Source organism: Pyrgilauda ruficollis, unplaced genomic scaffold (genome assembly GCF_017590135.1).
Source record: "Pyrgilauda ruficollis isolate IOZ18807 unplaced genomic scaffold, ASM1759013v1 scaffold215, whole genome shotgun sequence".
NCBI classification, from domain to species: Eukaryota; Metazoa; Chordata; class Aves; order Passeriformes; family Passeridae; genus Pyrgilauda; species Pyrgilauda ruficollis.
In genome coordinates, this window is record NW_024520873.1 from 332306 (window position 1) to 352190 (window position 19885).

At 47.4% G+C, this 19885-nt stretch overlaps 1 protein-coding gene across 3 annotated transcripts; it reads left to right on the forward strand.

Moving 5' to 3' along the window:
* Window positions 1-3615: 3615 nt before the first annotated feature.
* Window positions 3616-16364, forward strand: LARP4 (La ribonucleoprotein 4). Of its 3 annotated transcripts, none has more exons than XM_041468193.1 (16): window positions 4250-4540; window positions 4742-4889; window positions 6016-6174; window positions 6498-6573; window positions 7060-7196; window positions 7426-7529; window positions 8511-8621; window positions 8987-9040; window positions 9641-9850; window positions 10304-10407; window positions 13025-13249; window positions 14021-14069; window positions 14270-14428; window positions 14948-15069; window positions 15430-15598; window positions 15798-16364. In XM_041468193.1, the coding sequence occupies exons 1-16, from the start codon at window positions 4490-4492 to the stop codon at window positions 16155-16157; spliced, it is 2238 nt and encodes a 745-aa protein (XP_041324127.1). In that variant the 5' UTR covers window positions 4250-4489; the 3' UTR covers window positions 16158-16364. The 3 variants fall into 3 exon arrangements, with proteins under 3 accessions (XP_041324129.1, XP_041324127.1, XP_041324128.1); XM_041468194.1 differs by having other exon boundaries at window positions 4745-4889; XM_041468195.1 differs by lacking the exons at window positions 13025-13249; window positions 14021-14069; window positions 14270-14428; ... (1 more) ...; window positions 15430-15598; window positions 15798-16364 and having other exon boundaries at window positions 3616-4540; window positions 10304-10411.
* Window positions 16365-19885: the final 3521 nt, after the last annotated feature.

Genomic DNA, 19885 nt, shown 5'->3' on the forward strand with positions numbered 1-19885 from the left:
GGGGTCGGTGGGCGCTCTGGAAGGTTCCGCCGGGGCAGGGGGCGGGGGAGGCGCCGCCGTGACCTTCGGGTGCCGCCGCGGCCCGGCCGTGAAGGTGACGCGGGACACGCGGGGCCTCCCCGAGGCCTCCCAGCAGCGGGCCCGGCCCGGCCCCTCGACACGCGGGGCGGCCCCGCGGGGCCGGCCCCGAGCGCGGCGCCTCGTTAATTGCGTTAATTAAACACTGGGGGTGGTTTGTGGCGCGGGAGGGGGGGAGGTTCTGCCGTTCCCCGGCGCGCCGGGTCCGGGCGGGACGCGGAGCGCGGCCCGGCCCGGCCCTGGAGGTCACCGAGGAGGGCGGGCGCCGTGTCCGCTGCGGCCGGGGATGGGGCTTCACCTGCTCACGGCGATTCACGGGTTCGGTCGAGCGCTTTTAGCCTTTGCTGAACGAACCCGGGTGGCCGCCGTAAACTTTGCACCGAGTTTTGTCCCAAAACGTGCACGGAGCAAGGAGCTGCCGGGGCCGGGGGAGTAACGGAGGGCGCCGGGCGGGCGCTGGGCTGTGTCTGCACGGGAGGGGAGGGTTCAGCCCGGGGGTTCTGCCCGGGGCTTTGTTCGGGTAACGGGTGAGATGCTGCTGGTGGGCTCACGCACAAACACAACATGTGCTCCGTGGTTAGGAACCTCTCAATAAAGCGGTTTAGGAAACGCGTTCTAGTTCTTAAGTGAATCACCTCAGTTTCTGAGCTGAATGTTCCTTGGCTTCGCGGGGAGGATTAAAAGTTATCCTGAACACGGTGACAGGTCTGGAGAATTAGGGGTTGCAGTGTTCTGCTGGAAGAGGAACTGCTGAGGCTGATGGGAGGCACGAGCAGCTGCCTCATCCCTGGCTGAGCGTGGCGAGAGGCCCCGGGTGCACGAGGCAGGTTCTGGAATGCAGGGATGGAGATGTGGATGGGAGCTGGAGCATGTCAGGGAGCACATGGCTGCTGCTGCTGGTGTGGATGGGAGCTGGAGCTCATCAGCACTTCGAGATTTTTAGGGAGTCCTAAACCAACTAACTCCCTAACTCTGATCTTTCTCTGATGGTGTTGGGAGTTTCTGTGATCTTCATTCTGGAAGCCTCAATAATATTTAATTTAGAGTTCCTGAGGACCGTATGGACTTTTTGAAGGTTAGGCACAGGATGGGTGGAAGTCCTGAGGTTTTTCAGGGGGATTGGCTGAGTTGATGTAGTTGTCAGTGTTTGTTTTAGATCTACTTGAGATGTAAGTGTGGCCTTTGCAGTGTGTGAGGAGGAATTGGGTTTCCTTCAACATCCTTTAGTTCCAAATCTCTGCAGTGATGGCTGTGTAAGGGCTGTATAAGGCTCGTGCTGTTTCATACATTTATGTTTGGGGCAGGCCTTTTTTCTCCCTCTAAGCCAAGATCTGTGTTAACAGTTAATAATTAGGTGCATTGGAATATTAATAAATACATCCAGAGAAATGGAATTGATAATGGCTGCTGGGCTCTACTCAGATGGGTATGTGCTCTGAATTCCATATATTTGTAATTTCTTGGGGAAATGGGAGTTTGTGTTTCAGGTGGGTGAAATGCTGCCCGTGCTGCCTCCTGGTTAGAAATCCAGGATTGTGGGAAGCACTGAGTGTTGTTGGCCCTCTTGAGCACGTGAGGCTTCTTGTGACCCCTCACTGCCCCTGTTCACACCCTCTGACACAGCTACCACCTTCAGACAGCACAGCTGTGCCTTGGCTTTTCCAAGGGGTGAAGGAGCTCCTCAAGGGAAAACCCTGCAGCTCCTGGTGGGAGGGATGTTCCTGTGGGGTTGGGAGTTACCAGAGCACTGAGCTGTTACCTGAAACCTGCCAGCAGCTCTGAAGGAGCTCTGTGTGTTGGTTTGACACCAACCTCTCCTCATCCAGCCTCTGAGTCTGCATCAGCTCCCCTCAGAGAAGGTGGTCTGAGCCCCTCAGGGTCCCTACCTGCCTGTGCCCCAGCCAGCACAAGGCTTCTCTCAGCTGCCTCCCGGAGCTTTGCTGACCTTGGGCTTTTTCCATCTGCTTACGTTTCCATTTCTGGAAAAGGGTTAGTTTCTCCCCTCACAAGTTTGGTTAAATTCTCTTCTGGATTTTTTGCTTTGTTTCTGTTTCAGAGAGTTTGTCTACTCCAGGAAATCTGTCGCAAGCTCTGGGTTAGGATTTTGGTTGCAGAATAATTTGAATTAATATTAAAATTGAACGCCTTAAAACTTTTGAGCGCATGCATTTTTGTCAGCTTAATTGAATCTGGATAAGTGTAATTTAGATGTAATTACAATAAGAAAAATATCCTTTGCCGTGTTCCAGAATGAGAATTTTCTTCAATAGAGAATTTTTAGGAGTTATTGGAGGAGAATCTTTGATCCACATTTGCTGGAAGTAGTGTGAGCGAGAGGGGAAGCTGTGCTGAGGAGGAGAGCTTTGTCAGCTCGTGGATCCCAGCGAGTGTTTCCAACCTTTGTCACTCTGTAAAGCTTTAACCTCGTCATGAAAGTTCCCGATAGCAGCTGGGAGGATCGTGCTGCAGCCAATCCCACGGGCTCGGTGTTTGTAGCCTCAGTTAAATAAGCAAGAATTGATATTTTGGCCTTCTCTTCTGAAGAGCCGCTGGCCAGGATGGAGCGATTTTGCTCGCGGAGCGCAGCGTGAATTTCCCAAAAGCTGATGTAAATTAGGGACTTTTTATCCTCTGCAGTCTGTGGGGTTTTGCTGTTGAGATGAGTGAGAGCAGGGCTGCATGCTGCTGGGCTGTTACAGCTCACTGTTTTTAGCACAAGGGGAAGTGGCCCATGCTCTGTTCCAGGTGTGTCCCAGCCGTTGTGTTCACCACTTCATCAGAGCTGCTTTTAGTCCCAATCACCTCCAGAAATGCAGTAACCACAACAAAGTGTTTCAGTTTCACTTTATCACATTTATTCCTGCAAATTACTTTAGGCCTGAGCTCAGTGCTACCCTTAGAGATGTAGGTAGTGAGGCATGGTTTATTTTTAGAAAAGAATGAATCATCTCCTGGATGTGTCTTGTTTCTTTTTGCTTTGTTGAGAAGTAAGTTCAAGGAACTGCTGGCTCTGGGTCTGTGGGCAGGTGATGCTGCCCCAGGAGTGACCAGAAGCTGAGCAGAACTTAGTCTGGAACTGCTGAACTGCAGTGACAGCCTGTGGTTGTAGCAGGTTACTGGGTTTTGCTTTGCAGGTTGTTTTGTTGGGGAACAGCTCCTCTGAAATCTGCAAAGGAAAATACACGTGTGTCCTTTCACCCTGAACTATTTCCAGTTTCCAGCTCTGCTCCTGGGCCAAGATTAACGGGAGGGGAAGACTCTGTTGCTATGTGGATTAAATCAGTTGTGCGTGGGGGGTTTGAATCTCAGAGCTTTGCAAAAACCGTGGTCTTTGTTTTGCTTCTCACACGGTTGTCTTGAACTTCTCCAGTTTTTGGAGGCTTCTTGTTACTGAGCTGGGGCTTGTCCTTGCAGCAAACAGCTCTGGCACGAGGTGTGACCTTGGCAGAGGAATTATCTCTAAAGCTATTGCAACTGCTTCCTTATCCTTGTGCTGTGTGTTTGAGGCCTGGTAGTGAGCCACTCCTTAACTTCAGAATCCAGGAGCCTGGCCTCCAACATACCCAGCTTGCTTATCTGTGTGTTTGTGGATATGAGCTGGATTAATGGCTTTCACCTTTTAAAGTCCAGCAAATTGCAGCAGTGAAGTGGAGCATCGTTCAGTGGCTGGAGGAACTGTTACAGCTGCTTGTGGGGTGTTGGGATATCCCGGGGGGAGAATTTTTGCATAAAGGTAGTTTTATTCACTACCCTCTAACTACAGTTATTATTTCACTATGTGAAAGGAGCAAAAGCCATGTTTTCCCTCCCTTCTGCTGCTGGATTGTTGGATTCCTCACCCAAAATACCTTTGAGCAGCACTGGGAGAGGGACCTTGAAGGATTCTGTATTGTGCTGTGGGAATGAGCGTTTCTCTGTGCCAGGTGCCAGGCTGGAGTCTTGCAGTTCTTCTTGTCTGCTTCATTTGTAACCCTTTGACTCTAATTATGGTCCTTGTTGCCCAGAGCCAGAGTGAGCAGATCCTGTTCTCTCCCCAGCAGGCTGGGATGGTGTGTAAGTTTGTCTTGTCAATTCAAAACCTTTAATCTCCTTGGTTACCAGTTTAAGGAAATCATCAGTGTCTGTTGATGTGTGTAAGATTCCTGGGGGAATGGGGTAGGACTTGAGTAAGTTCAGGAGGAATCCTGACACAGCACAGGTGATGCTTGGTTAGTACAGATGTCACTAATTCCGTTGAGTTATACAGTTTCTTCTCCTTGACATATGTTTTTTTACCTTCCTTTCTAGGAAGGGGTCTGGAGGAGGGAAAATTTCCCTTTCTGGTGAAAGGGGACTGGAGCATTATGACAGTCAAGTCTTTAAAAGCTTATGAGTTCCCAGAGTCCTTGCCGAGTAACCGCTGCCTCCGCTGATGTTGTCGGATGTCAATAAAGAGAGGTTGAAGGCAACACTTCTCATGGAGGTAGAAACGAAATACTTGGAAAATACCAAGGATTTTCCTGTTTTCATTGATAAAAAAAATCACATAGGTGCTTAATAGCTGGGTAGACACTTGAGATGTGGAACTCTAGAGACAATCACTAAATTCGCCTGTATTTTCTGGCTTGACTTCTGAGGCTGCTCTGGGTTGCTCTCACTAACCAAAGCGTTCTGCTCTCTTCAGCAGGTAACATCAAAAGGTGCTGGCTTGAACCCCAACGCAAAAGTGTGGCAAGAAGTGCCCCAGGGCAGTGGTGAGGCCGTGCCCCCCACCAATGGCACAGAGCACACGTGGCAGGAGACAGCAGCAGCCCAGGGGACTCCAGCTGAGGGTGAGCTCTTGGGACAGGGGTTGTGACATGGCCCCACTTGGGGGACACTCGGGGAGTTCAGCTGTGAGGAGCAGCCTCTGGCTCTTGTCCTTGAGGGTGTCAGTGCTGCTGGAGCAGTGTGTATGAAAGGAAGGTGAGAAAGCAGCAGGTGGTGTGTGAGGGTGGTGGGTCTCAGCGGTGGGCTCTGGTTCAGGAAGGGCTCTGAGCTCTGCTGGAACAGGATTCAGGGGGCCCGGTGATGACCAAGTAACGCGCTAAGAGGGGAGCAGGGTGCTGAACGTGTAGAAATGGCTTCATGACATTGCTGCACTTGAGCATCCACTGGACCCTGTGAACAGGAAAACGAGATCTGAGGGCCACCTGCAATCCTGGGGGACCGAGGTGCTGCTGAGAGCTGTCAGGAGCATTTGTTCTGGAGCAGACCCTGTGCAGTACCCGTGGTTAACTCCTTTCCATTCAGGCTGTTCCCCTGCAGTCCCATTCCCATCCTTACCACACAGGCAGTGTCCAGAACTAAGGATTCAATTGGTTTCACTTGTTTGGCTCAGACTCGATCTGGGGTGTAGCTAAGGTGACTCAAAGCATGGCAGAGGATGCAGAAGATTCCCTGCAAAATGGTTTAGTAAAAGTTAGGGATAAAGAAGAGAACATTCAGCTTGTATGGCCTTGTCAAAGGTTTCTGGTAAGTCAGCAGAAGCGAGGAGAGAGCGCTGGGTTTGTGCTTTGCCCGACAGAAACTCATTTGTCTCTTCATAACAAAGTGAAGCAATTGAGGCAGTGTAAGCAATTTTCATCCCTTGTTTTCAGGAACCTCGCTTAAATATTTTAAATTTCAAGTGGGAGGACTGGTTTTTAGATTCTCTGCCACTTTGGGGATCAATTTCAGGATCCTTTATTTACTTTTATTTGCTTTTCCCTGCGAGCCTAGTGCAAACCAGATCTTCCTGAAATTGGAGAGGTAGAAGTTCTATTCAACACAAAGTGTAAGAAATACAGGCTAAGGTTAGACACTCTCAGGTACAGCTTTCCTGAGTATTTGTTTTAATGTTAGTAGCCAGAGTTTTTCAATTGGAAAATACGCTGAAGCTGACAGGAGTTTTCCTGTTGTGGTGTGTTCCTTTGCCAGGTAACATAGAGATCTCAGAGGACAGCTGCAAGCAGTATGAAGTGATGTATTCCCCGTCCTGTGAAGCCCCAAGGAATGGCGCAGGAGCTGATGAGGCGTCAGCAAACGGAATTGTCCTGGCGACTGAAGATCTGGGGTACCAAATCTATGAAGTGTCTGGTGAGTGTTGGAAGTTCAAATGCTGCTGTCAGTGTCTGTAACCCCCCTGGAGCTGCTCTAAGTGTGGAGTGACCAAGTTAGAGTTCTGACATGTCCATGTGTATCCAAGAAGCTCCAGTATGGCCTCAACACGTGGCCAAAGAGGTGCAAAGTGGGATCAGAATCATGTTGAGAATGTGTAATCTGGGGGTCTCGTCTTGGATGAGCTTTTCCTCTTGGTCCTACCCAGAGGGATTGATTCTTGTTTTCTGCAATGAGATGTGTCTTTGCCTGGTCTTGTTGCCATGAAAGTGGGAGCTGATGGTGGATATGGTCCCTTTCAGGTGATGGCAGCTCCACTGTGTCCACAGAAGACATCAGAGAATGTTTGAGAAAACAGCTTGAATTCTGCTTCTCTCGGTAGGTGTAGCTTGGTATAAACACTTTATTAAAATCCTTGGCAAATATCCCTCTTCTCGGCTTGATATGTACCATCATCTTGATAAAAACACAAACCAGGATTTGCTGATGTGCTGTAGAACCCCGTGGCACCTTCCAGCTGTTTCAGTCCTGTCTGTGCAGCTGTGTCCTTGGATGAGGATGACTCCTGTGCTCCACAGTCATAAGACATTGAGATCATGTACTGTGTGGCACCAGAAGTCTTTTTGGCAGATCCTTTTTGCAGACCAACGTGTAGGGCACTGGAGCTTCATTAAGTTTTTAAAATTATCTTACTCTTTGTGTTGATTTGCTGGGATTTGTTCCAGGAGAGAAAATCTGAGGGTGTTTTGGTTGTGAATGGTACTGGTGAATATTATTTAAGCCTGTAGTTATCCTCTTGTTTTGAGTTTTCTCAGGTTTCTAAGTTCAGGATCTTTTCTAAATAATGATTTTCTAACTTTTTAGAGAGAATCTTTCCAAGGATCTCTACTTGATGTCTCAGATGGACAGTGATCAGTTTGTTCCAATATGGACAATTGCCAACATGGAAGGGATTAAGAAGCTGACAACAGACATGGACCTTATTCTTGAAGTTTTGAGATGTAAGTCTGGGATTTTGGAATCTGTATCAGTAGCACAAAGAATCCTTTCATGCTTCAGAGGGATGTTGCAGCCTCTGAGCTGGTTATGGTTTGTTGTTCTGGTAAATGGTGATGGGAACTTCACTGAGTAGGAGGCTGTTCCAAACTCCTGAATTCTCAGTCTTTGTTCCAAGTTCCACAAGAGAGTCTGCTACTGCTGAGATGTCCAAATTTTATACTTTATTTTCAGCTTCTCCTATGGTACAAGTGGATGAAAGGGGGGAGAAAGTCAGACCAAACCACAAACGATGTATTATCATTCTCCGTGAGATCCCTGAAACTACACCTATAGAGGTAAATAAAGAGAAAAGAAATAAGTAACTCTTACTGGTTTTGGAAGGTGTTTTCAACAGGGCTTCAGACAGCACCAGGAAAAGGTCAGCTGGTGTTTAATTGGATTAAACACAGATATTTTTCTTCTAGACCACATCAGTAACTTTTTCCGCCTGGGTGCAGTATCAAAATATCCAAAACAAAAACTTATTGTCATTATCCCTTCCCATTATTTACTACTATATTTAAACCTTCTTAAGTAAACTTTTTTTGCACCAAAGCTGAGCTAGCTCGGCTTTTCTGGAAGGAAGTTTGAACTGGTTTCTTTTCAGATCCAAAAATAATTCAGTCCAGGGCATAGTTTGGAATTCAGGCTAAATTTTTGTCACAGCAATAACTTTACTTGAAGTCAGACAGTTGTTTTGGCAGCAAGAAATGTTACTAAACATTTCTCATTCATTGAGCCCCAGCGTGAGCTGAGCTCATTATGCCTGAGGAGGGAGGATAATAAAATTCCTCCTGATACTTGGCAAACAGAATGATTTAGTTCTTTGTTTTTTAAAGTTGTAATACATGGGTGTTTGTCTACCAGCATTTTTAATGAGTTCTTTTAATGCAAGCTCTGAGCAGCTGCTTGTCCCTCTCTTTGCAATCTGATTAATGCAAAGCTGTCAGGTTGCCTTGACTTAGAAATATTTCATGGAATCATTGTTGTCTCCATGACTGCTGATCTAAAGCCACACTTTTCCTACCTGTTTCATATGAAAATATCACCAGGTCTACACAGATCTTGATTTTCTTACTAGCTGTGGCAGCTCTGTTTTATCTTGGGAGCCCAGGAGGGTGAAGTAGGATTTGTGGGTTAAGAAGCAGGTAAGGGTAATTTGGTCAGGGGAATAAGAAACATCTCTGGTCACGGGAGAGCAGCAGCTGAGGAGCTGGAGCATAAACTTGGGTCTCTTTAGTGTTCACTGTACAAGGGCCCTCAACTTCTCTCCCCAGGAGGTGAAGGCTCTGTTCAAGAATGAGAACTGCCCCAAGGTGATAAGCTGTGAGTTTGCTCACAACAACAACTGGTACGTTACATTCCAGTCCGACACAGACGCGCAACAGGTAAGGCTGCCTTCCTCTGACACCCAGCTTTGGTCCTTCCCCTGCTCAGGGAAAGTGCACTTGTGCTTCCTGTAGCTAAAAGAAATACTTATTTACTGATCCCCTTTTTGTTGTTTTAAGAGATTACTGACACATTCTGGCTAATAAGACCAAAGGGGGTCTTTTTTTTGTGGGGTTATAATGCTCTTGCCTTGGCGTTCTCTGGCCATGACTGGCACTAGAATCCTGAATTTGAAGTGTTAATCAATTTAGCTGGGCTGACAGGGAAGCACATGACTGCACATTTGTGTTAAATCGTGGAACATCCTTTGGGAAGTACAACTTTATCAAGATATTCTAATGTTGATCTTTTTTCGTTTATGCAGGCATTCAAATACTTAAGGGAAGAAGTGAAAACCTTTCAGGGCAAGCCAGTAATGGTGAGGCTGCTTTAGTTGCTGTGTCTGTTGGGATTGCATTGTGTGGTTTCTGTTTGGATGATGGTGGCTGTTTGTGGGGGGTGAACCAAGGACCCAGCAGTGGGATAGTCCATAACTCTGGCTCTGGAGGCTGAAACATGAACGAGGTCATGGGGAGCTCTGACAAATTACAGTTCAGTGGCTGCTGGTTACTCACAGCACTGCTTCCCAAGGGGGGTGAAATACATTCCTGTGCTGGCTTCCCTTCTCTACTTGCCCCAGAATCTGGGTTTGCAGAGCTCAGGAGAGGGATTCCTGCCACTGTGAGCCTTGAGTTGGCTGCTGCACAAAGCAGGCTGGAGCAAAGTGCATGCACTGTGAGAGGAGCTGTCATGATTGGAGTCTGGACAGTTCCTGCCTTTATCTTCAGTTTTACAGATCACCCAGCTAAAGCAACATGTGTCCTTCCCCTTATCATGCTGTGGGAATATGAGCTGGACTGATTTTATCAGTTTTTATTCATAAACAGTAATGAACCTTCAAATCCCTCCAGCAGGCAAGAAAGATTCCACGTTCTCCCTTTCTCCCAGCTGACTCCTGGTGTGATTTGCTGTCTTGCAGGCCAGGATAAAAGCCATCAACACGTTTTTTGCTAAGAATGGTTACCGGGTCGTGGATTCCAGTGTGTATCCCCAGCCTGTGCAGACCCAAGCCCAGTTTGCCTCCCCCCTGTTTATGCAGCCTGTATATAGCCCTCAGCAGTACTCGATTTACAGCATCGTGCCTCAGACGTGGTCTCCAAATCCTGCACCTTACTTTGAGACACCACTGGTGAGTAACAGCTGGGGAGAAGGGGAGGAGAAGCCCAGCCCATCGGGGATGATTTGGTTAATAATCACTAGGGTGAGTGGGTGTTCAGGTTTCTTGGTCAGATCCTTCTGTTTTGTGACGCTTTTGTCACGGCCCTGATAAAGCAACGCTGTCAGAGGAGCTGCCAGTCTCACCATTGGCTGCCACGTATTTCAAGGAATTTTGGTGTGAAATTCCATTATCCTGCAGCTTGTGTTACTGGAAGAGCCTATAGCTTTTCCAGGAATGGGGGAACTGCTAAAACAGATGCAGACTGTGAACCTGTGGGGATTTGGCTGGAGTAGTGAATTCACACCACAGTAGATGCTGTAGCCCAGTGTGAAATTACAGCCATGAGTAACTGCTGAAGCTGATCATTAATCTGCAAACATTCTCTTTGTAGCTCAGCCACTGAGACTGTTGTGTCTGTTGCAGGCCCCGTTTCCCAACGGTGGGTTTGTGAATGGCTTTAATACACCAGGATCATATAAAACAAATGCTGCTTCTCTGAGTATAGGTCGCCCATTCCACAGGAATCGGTAAGAGAGCTCTGCCAGGGGTTTACTCCTGCAAAACTTACACTGCTGAGATCCTCAAGTGTTCCTTGCATGCCACATGCAGTGCTTTCTGATGGGACCACGTTATTTATTTTGTTTTATCAAATGTGTGTTGTTTTTCAACTTTATTAAAAACATGAAGTAGAAGGCAGCAGCTTAAGATCCTAAAATAATGGACACAGTGCTGGAGAGAGCCAGGGTAACTCCTTCAAAAGCCTCAGAGGAATTTTTGCAGACAAATAAATAACTTCCTCCTCAGGTCATACTTGTAATTATGTTTGTTATACACAGATTATAAACTCCTGCAGCACAACATAAGCCTTTCCTGCTGGGATCAGGCTTGTGGAGCTGCTGGTTCCTGCAGTGGGAGTTGCTTGTCCTGACTGCTGCGTCCAACTGCTCGATGCTGGGGCTGTTCCTGTAATTTATTTGCTTTATCCCCATCTTTCCTGAGAGCTGTAAGGACTTAGCTCAGATATAAACACCGGGGAGGAGGAAACACTTTGTATTGCTGGAGCAATTGCTCCGTGAACACAATGGCGTAGTAACCTGTGTGTGGGGGTGGGAGTTGTTTGTGTGCAGCACTGGGCTGGGATCATGGGAATTGCTGTTGGTATTGTTAGAGAAATCAGTCAACAGCTGCCAGGGCTCTGAGTGGGTTTGTGGTGCAGTTCAGGTCTGTGGCTGTTGGCAGAAGGGGAACTTCAGGCTTTGGTCTGTGGTGACTCAGCAGAGTCTTAGCACAGACTGTGGAACTGGGAGTGTTACTGCCTGGAAGATGGAGCAGCTGCTCCAGCTGCAGCTGCTCAGCTCCCAGCTCTCATCTTGACAAAGGTGGTTTGGCTTTTTTTTTTTTTTTTTTTTTTTTTTTTAAATTGGTGTGCACAATCTTAAAACCTGTAAAGCTTTCAGGTATGTGGACCCTCATGGAAGTACAGATGCTTCAACTGTGTGTATCCAAGTGCTAGCCTTGAAATCCCTCCTTGTACATCACATCTGCATAACCCTAAGCTTTTAATATCCTGGTTATGTAAAGGCTTCAGTTGTAAGACTTGAGTGCTTGAGGTTGCAGCTGGAGGGTCAGTGTGTGCAGGTCCTGCTGGCCCAGTGATGATCCAGTATCGCGCTAAGAGAGAACAGGTCACAGTTGGGGGCTGGGCAGCCTGTGCTCCCTGCTTCTCCTTCCTCCTGCTCTTCCTTCCTTCTGCTCTCACATCATTTCTCCTCCTCTCTGCTCTTTTTTTTTTTCGCTCCTTTATCTTTCCTTGTCTTTTCTGCTTTGCTCTTCTGCCCAGACAAGACTGTGGCCTTCTCGATGACGGGTAAGATTATGAGATCTGAGGGCTGAGCAGTGGCTTGAGAATATGCCATTTTAAGAACAACTTGGACAAAATGGAAGAATTCAGTTGACTTTGCTCCACCTCCTCCCTGTGGTTGTTGCTGATGGGAAACTAAAACTTTATTGGGCCCTTAAAACTGGTTCTTGAAGTTGGGAAGTGTGAATTCATCTCTGTTCAGCGAATCTGCTCTTGACCTGCAGAACAGCTTGTTTGAAGAGTTCATCCAGCTGCTGCTTTTGGGTTTCTGTCCTGGCCCATTAAACCTGATTTGTTTTGTGGTACAGACAGTTAATAGTTAACTACTGGAGTTTTCTCTGTAGCTAAACATTTGTTTAAGCCACTCGTATTTATTTTGCGCTGATTTGTTGCAACATCCTTGTGGGAAAGGGAGATGGAGGAATTGTACTTTGGCTGGCACTAGGAGAGTTTCTTCTGATTTCATGGAATGTTATAATGAGATTGTTTAAAAACAGCAAGTGTGCAACATCCTCCTGCTGCCCTTAAATTATGAGATGTGCAGAGTTTACCAAAGGAGAGAGAATTTGGGTTCTTGTCTTTGATCAGTGCTGCATATGGAAAACCAATGAAGAGCAAAAGTAGAGAATAGTTGAAAAGACTTAAATGCTGCTCCAGAAAAATGTTCCATGTTGTGCTGGATCTGAGCTTTTCTGGAGAATTCTACATTCAAGACCCTGAGCCTGAACTTGCAGCAGCACTGAGAGTGCAGAGCTGTGTCTGTGCTCAAAGGAGCCACAGCTTTAAAGCTGAATAATCAATATCAGGGTGGAACATTTGGGGGTTGGGAACTGCAGAGTCAGTGCTGGGGGTTTGAGAATGAGCTGTGCATGGTGGAGCTCAGCTGCCCTGGCCTGATCTGCCATGTTCAGTCACTCCTGGCCTCGTGTCTCAGTTCAGTTTGTTTCCTGTGGCCAGATCAGTCTGTTCCTTGGCCTTGGCTTATTTCTCCAGCTCCGTTTCCAATGCCCTGTGCCAGTGCTGCAGGCCCAAAGGAAATATTCCTCTTTGGGTTCTTCTGGCTCTTTTGTGACCCCTGGGTTTTGGGATTTTTTTTTTAGTTGTTTGAGGTTTTGGGATGTTTTTTTCCCCTCCCGGATATCTTTTGGGCAGCGACCTCAAACAGGAATTCTGGTGCTTGCTGACCTGCTTTTCCTGTCAGCTGTGAGTCAGCTGCAGTTGGTGGTGGCTGTGCTGTGCTTCCTCAGCTCGGGGGTCCCACAGCTCGTGCTCTGTGCCCGCAGGGTGAAGCCCCATTTCCGCTCGTCCGGCAGCTCGGAGCACCCCGAGGGGCCGCCCGGCGCCGGGGCCCTGCCCATGGGGGACCTGAGCAGAACCAGCTCAAGGAATTTTGTCATGGAGCGACACAGCGGCTCGTTGAGCGGGCACCAAGACCAAGGGTATTCCCAGAAGGATTCTCCCGCGGCGCAGCTGGAGCAGAACGGCGATTACGGCGTCGGCAGGGGCAGGTAAAGGGCTCTGCCCTGTGTTTGCTGTCACACAGCAGCTGGGGCTTGGCTTGTGTGAGCCAAAGGTATCAACCATCAGCACAAAATGCATTTCTGTAAGGAGCAGCCATGAGAAAACTGACACTTAAGTAAATCAGGAGCAGTAAATGCTGACCTGGGAGCAGGAGTGGTTCCAGCTTGACTCTGCAGCTGGTAGTTACTCTGATGAACAGCTGACAGTAAGACAGTGAGGTGTCTTTATTTTAAAGTAACTGATTTGTTAAATCAGAATTAAAACAGATGCTGAAGTAGAGTTGGCATCTGTATTGTTGTAAATAACTTTATTTTAAAGTAACTGATTTGTTCCCAGAATTAAAACAGATGCTGAAGTAGAGTTGGCATCTGTATTGTTGTAAATAATAAGTAAACCCTTGGTTGGGAATTTGGTGCTCCTCAGTATTTTAAGATTAATTGTTTTTATCTCTTTTGGCTCAGGGTTTAGACTTGCAAGGGCAGATCAGTGAGAAATCAGACTAATAAGTTTATGACTATAAAATAATTATCCCTATGCTTGGTCAGATGCTCATGCAGGGAGCTGAGAAAGAGAAGCTGTTCCTGCAGTGACTCTTTTCCAACTTCTTCCGAAGCTGGAACTTTGGCCCCTCCTGGGGAGGGAGAACATCCCAGAGCCATGTGTGGGGAAGGCTCAGCAGGCAGCTGTGGATGCCCTCATGCAGAGCAGTGCCCACTGCAGCTGGCTGGATGCACTGAGTGCTGTTCTTGTCTTTAAAGGAGGAACGTGTTCAGGGGTCGGAGGAGACGGGAGGACGACCGGGTTTCGGTAAGTTCTGCTTCCCTTTTTGCACGGAGTCACACAAAGTGCAGAGTGTTGGCTTCCCAGTTATTGAAGGAATGGCAGAGTGCTTAAATCCTCAGATTATGTTGGGGTTTACAGTTTTTCTAGGAAGTTCCCTGACAACTTGCTCAGGGCTTTCACTGCTCGGTGTTATGACTCTAGTAACTTGTGTTTTCCCTTTCCAGAGACCTCAGCCTTCAGCAGAAACAAAGACTCAGACACCAAAGTTTGACTTGCTTGCATCAAATTTCCCACCTTTGCCTGGCAGCACAGCAAAAATTCTGGGAGAGCCTGTGCTGGAGAGCAGGATGTCCGACATCGTTAAAGGAGTCTGCAAAGAGAAGGTGCCTGGTCTTGTCTCTGTACACACATGAGCATATCTGGCTGCTGTGACACCCTTTTCCCTGTTAAAGGGTTGGTTTGTTAAAACCACCTATTCCAGTGGTTTAATCCCAGACTTCATAGTGCATTTTCCCAGTTTTTTTGTGGGAATGCAGCTAGGGCTCATGCAGTTACGCTGTTGTAAACTCATTTTAGGAATAAAGCAGGCAAAGGAGGAATGTTGGCTGTTGCAGTAGGAACAGTTTGGTGGAAGTGTGGGCAAGGGATCTTTCCAGATGAATTCCTTCTTTGAGCTGGTGGGACTAAGCACTGACATTCTGGATGATCCAGCCTTAGTTCTGGTTTTACCCACTGCTTCTTTTGCCCATATAAGGAGGTGATGGTCCAAAAGAAGTAAAATTGCTATCATCAGGACTTGAGCACCCTTTGGGACTACCCCACTTCTCAGATGTCTTGCAGTACCATGTTGTAGAGCAATTTGAGTATTGTTCTGTATTTTGCAATTTCTGCTCTATGTGCAGGAAAGCAAAGACTCCCTGTGCCCCTGCCCTGCTCCTGCTCCGGATGAACAAACCCCCAGCGCTGCCCAACCGCCCGTGCCCAGCGTGAGCTCCCCGAGCCAGACTGAGCCTGTGGTGCTGAGGTACGCAGAGAACATGGACACAGCATGGAATAATGGGGTGTCCTGAATTGGAAGGGATCCATAGGGATCATCCAGTCCAACCCCTGGCCCTGCACAGACACCTCAACAATCCCACCCTGAGCATCCCTGGGAGTGTTGTCCAAATGCCCCTGGAGCTCGGGCAGCCTCGGGGCTGTGCCCATTCCCTGGGGGAGCCTGGGTAGTGCCTGATCTTCTCCAGAGGCCACCAGATGGAAAGAGCAGATAATGGTGGGGATGACTGTGCTGTTCTGTTCTGCAATTGTGACTTCAAAGAAAGGAAATAATCTCTGAAACCTGAGTGTTGGTAGGTTTTAATTTGAATTGTTGTTGGTTTATCAGCACGGTTCAGCCAGAGAGCAAACCAGAAGAAGTGTCTGCTCCAAAGGACGTGGCCAGCCCGGCTTCTCCGCCGGCATCCGTCTGTCCCATCAGCGCTGCAAAGCCACCGAGGACAAACACCTCCTCACCTTCTGCTCAAGCAAGTGCAGCTCCTGCTCTGTCGACACAGGTAAGGCCAGAATGGGAATGACACAGGCAGCTTGCTGCAGGATGTGCACCTGATGTTGCTCCAGGATGTGCTGACGGTGCACCTGGGCTCCCCTCCGCTCGCTGCGCGTGTCGCTGCTGTTGTGCCGTGGCTTGGTGCCTGGGGTGGGCTGGGAGGTGCTCGTGGTGCATAAACCTCCCTCTTCTCCTTGCTCCCAAAGGAGCCTCGCAAGCTCAGCTACGCCGAAGTTTGCCAGAAACCCCCAAAGGAGCCGCCTCCAGTCCCTGTCCAGCCTCTGAGGGAGCACCGCGCCAACATCGTTCCCCCTGCCAAAAATGAAGAAAACGGTACGCTGGAGAAAGCTCCGGAGAAGGCTCCTCACGAGAGGGCTCCTCACGAGAGGGCTCCTCACGAAGGCCGAATGAAGGATTACTCCGGGTTCCGCGGCAGCGGGGCTCCCAGGGGAGCTGCTGGGAAAATCAGGGAACAGAGGCGCCAGTTTGGACGCAGATCTTCGCCTCAGGGAGCGCCGCGCCGCGTGGGCAAGGAGCAGTACGTGCCACCCCGGTCACCAAAGTAACGCTGGGCCAGCCAATGATTCTGTGTTTCACTTGAGCTGTGGACTAAAGAGCAGCAGAGAGACTGAGGAGGGAAGGATTCGGGAAGGGGAATACTGAACTGGAGCGTGGCTTGTTTGGAGAAGTTGAGGAGGGTCCCAAAATTCATCTCTAAAAGTGATTTCACAAATGCTGGAGGATTCCAATCACTATAAATATAGAGATTATAATTTTTGTATTTTTGTTTTTAATTTGCAGAGGGTTTCCTGCTTGAAATCAGCTTTGGGATTGTGAAAGTAGCATTTTGACGAAGTGAAAGAATATGAATTGACAAATTAACCTGTCCCTCGGTGTAGGAGGAAAAGGACAAGAGAATATTATTTTTGGAAAATGAGCATTTCTGTAAAATTAGAACTTTTTGTAACCTATTTAACGTTTGACTTGTGGGCTGGTGTGTCTGCCATGGATGGCCTCTGCAGCAGCATGAGCAGAGCAGAGTGCAGCCAGAACTGTTGTCATCACTTAGTCACTGATGATGAAAACTGAATGTACTACTGTAGTGTAACCCATGTGTTTCCAGCTTGAAGTAGAGTCTCTTGACCTTACTAATATTTCATTCAGCAAGCTTTTTAAGGTATAAGTTTTGCAGGATACTGGATTGTAGATGAGAGTGCGTGGACAGCAGAAATTGTCTGGTAGATGCAGTGGAAGGAGGCAAAGGGAGCATGTGAGAATCTTTATAATGCCCTTTTTCCTCGCCTCCTTTTGAGGGCAACTCCTTAGGTTTGGGGTTTTGTTTGTTTGCTTTTTCCCTCTTTTGTTACTTTCTCTAATTTCTTTATTACAGACTTTAGTGCATTTTTCTTGGTGTGTTTTCCTGAGGCAGCCCCAGGGTAGGATGGGCAGGTGGCTACACAGCACCTGGTGTTACCTGCACAGGTAAGGAGCCTGGAATTCCTGCTGCAGATGCTGAATTCTGCCTTGCAGGTGGGAACTCTGGGCACTCACTGGCATCTCTGGATGACTGGGCAGCAAACCAGAGCTGTGGCTGGGTTTTCTCTGTGCTGACTCTGGAAAAGGCTGTTGGCTGCTGTATTGCCAGAAATCAGGGTTTAGACTCCTGGGAACTCGTTGTTTACAGCTGTTGTCATAGCAACTGACTCGTTTTTAACTGTTTAAAGTGGAACTAAAGATGCAGAGTTAAGGAAATCCCCTCTGGAGCAGTGGCTCATTGCCAGCTGTATGCTGAGTGAATTTGCAACACTATTGTGCAGTAAGTGGTTAAGTTTCAGGGTGATTAATGACTGAAATAGGAACACTGAGCGCATTAATCTGCCAAAATCAGCATACCAGGGTTCAAAGTTCTGTATAAAGTGTTAGGGAAAAGTAGCTTCCAGCAGTAAGAATCACATCTTTATTTTTTCCTCTTTTATTTTTTTTTTTTTTTAGTGAATAGCAAGTGTACAAATTTAAAGTTGTAAGTTGTGAACACTGGAAAACTCAATTGTGATATATTCCGTAACCATCTTAGTAATATATGCTCGTGTTGCCATAGAATGAATGTAAGTGGCAGTTAAAATAACTGTGAAATTTTTCATCTTCTGATTTCTTAGCCAGATAACCCTTGGCAACTTGGGCCTCAGTAGGAATTCTCTATCGACTGCTTGGAGAACACTCATATCTATTTTTATAAATATATATATAAAGCCAGAGTTGTCATTTCTCTAACTTATTATTCAGCTTGGCAAGTGCTTTGAGTTGATTCATAACACAATATAATGTATTTATGCAGTTAACTGTTCATTTCTAGGCATGTTACAAAGAGAGAGTCAGAGAATCATCGAATGGGCTGAGTTGGAAGGGACCCATCAGGATCATGGAGTCCAACTCCTGGCCCTGCACAGACACCCCCAAAATCCCACCCTGTGCCTGAGAGCGTTGTCTAAATGCTTCTTGAGATCAGACAGGCTTGGAGCTGTGACCCCTTCCCTGGGGAGCCTCTTCAGTGTCCCACCCCCTCTGGGGAAGGGCCTTTTTGTGATCTCCCACCTCAGCCTTCCCCAACTCAGCTTCCTGCCATTTCCTCGGGTCCTAAAGTATGTATACATATATATATTTAAATATTTAGATATATATATATATGTATATATAAGCCCCCAAATCAGTATTCACTTTGAAACTACCTGTACTGGGTTTGGGAGGGTTTTTTTTTTTTTAATTTAGTGAAAAAAAATCGTTGATCACATCCACAGTCAGGGATTCTTACAGACCCTTCTCCCTTTATTTTGATAATGCTACTCTCCTTGGAGCTATAGGGAAGTTTAAATATTTAGTGTCAAAGTCCTGAAATGCAATGAACGCGAAGTTGAATTAGTTTTAAAGGCTCTAAAGAATTCCTGCAGCCAAACTGGAACAAAACAAGCCTGGAGGGTGGTTCATGGGTGTTTAGGGGACGTTGTGGGAGCGTTGGGCTGTTTGGAGGAGGAATTGAGAGGGAAGGGGCTGGTGCAGATGTGGCTCAGAATTCCCTGACCCGGTGTCAGTGACGTGCTTGTGCTGAGAGGACCCGAGTGGTGAAATGGATCTTTGTCATTGATCAGATGTGGGAAAACCCAACCCACCCTGGCTCCGTCTTCATGTGGGAAACCCAACCGACCGTGGCTCCGTCTTCCTCGTGGGGTGGTGGGAAAGGGGTGCTCCACGAGTCCTGGGGTGTTTCCAGCAGCAGCAGGTCGTGGCTCTTGTGCAGGGGATGTAGGTCAGGCTGTAGCTGTTGGCTTTTCCCAGCATATCCAAACTTCTCTCAGCTTAGGGCGCTTGGAATGATTGATTTCACACCTGCGTGCAAAGATTTCACGTGAGCGTTTCCCTGCCACCATTTCCAGCTGTGGTTTGGGGTTTGGTTTTTTTTTTTTTTCCTATTCTTTTCTGTGCAGGGGGAAATTCCCAGTTGGATACAGAGGCTGTGAAACTGCAGTGGGGTGGGAGTTCTCCTCAGCACTGGGACCTGGCAGGGACTGGCTTTGCCTTTTCCTCTCCTGCTGGGCTGGGGAGGGATCTTGTGTGTCCCCAGCAGTTTTACCTGTTGGGGAAACTGGGAAGACTGGGACAGAGAGGAGGTTTGGAGGCAGACCCACAGCTCCTGGATTCACGGGAGCTGCTCCCTGTCACCGGGCTCCAAGAGACCAGAGCTCTCCGTGGTTCCCTCTGGTGCAGCCCCACGGGATAGAAATTGTCCTGCTCTGCTGATATTAAATACCAGGAGGTGCAAATCACACCTAACTTTCAGTTTTAGGAACTGTGACTTGTTTTCGGAGTTGTTGACTTCTGTTAGGGACAGAAATACACTTCCCACTTCAGTTCTTTTCCAAATTACTGCGTGTGGAAAAGATCGGGGCGCTCTCTCGTGCTTCTGCTGGGGAGTGAAAAGAAGAAATTCTTTGCATGTGATAGTAAAATTAAAAGTGCAAAAAGTTTTATTTCTTTTGATTTCTAACATTAAGTTAGTTTTTTAGTATCTTACATTCCTGCTCTTGTTGTTTTGTTGGTTTTTTTTGTTTTTCTTTGATTAGCCTGGCACAGTATGATGGTGCAGTTTTAGCTGTAGGAAAAAAAAAAAAAAAGTAACCCACTATTAAGAGAAAGATAATACTGTGGCAGATCAGTAGCAAATAAGTGACTTAATCAATGCTTTACTGTAGTTAAATAGCTATGGCCTTACTACTTTGTCAATATCAGCTTAATTGTCTTG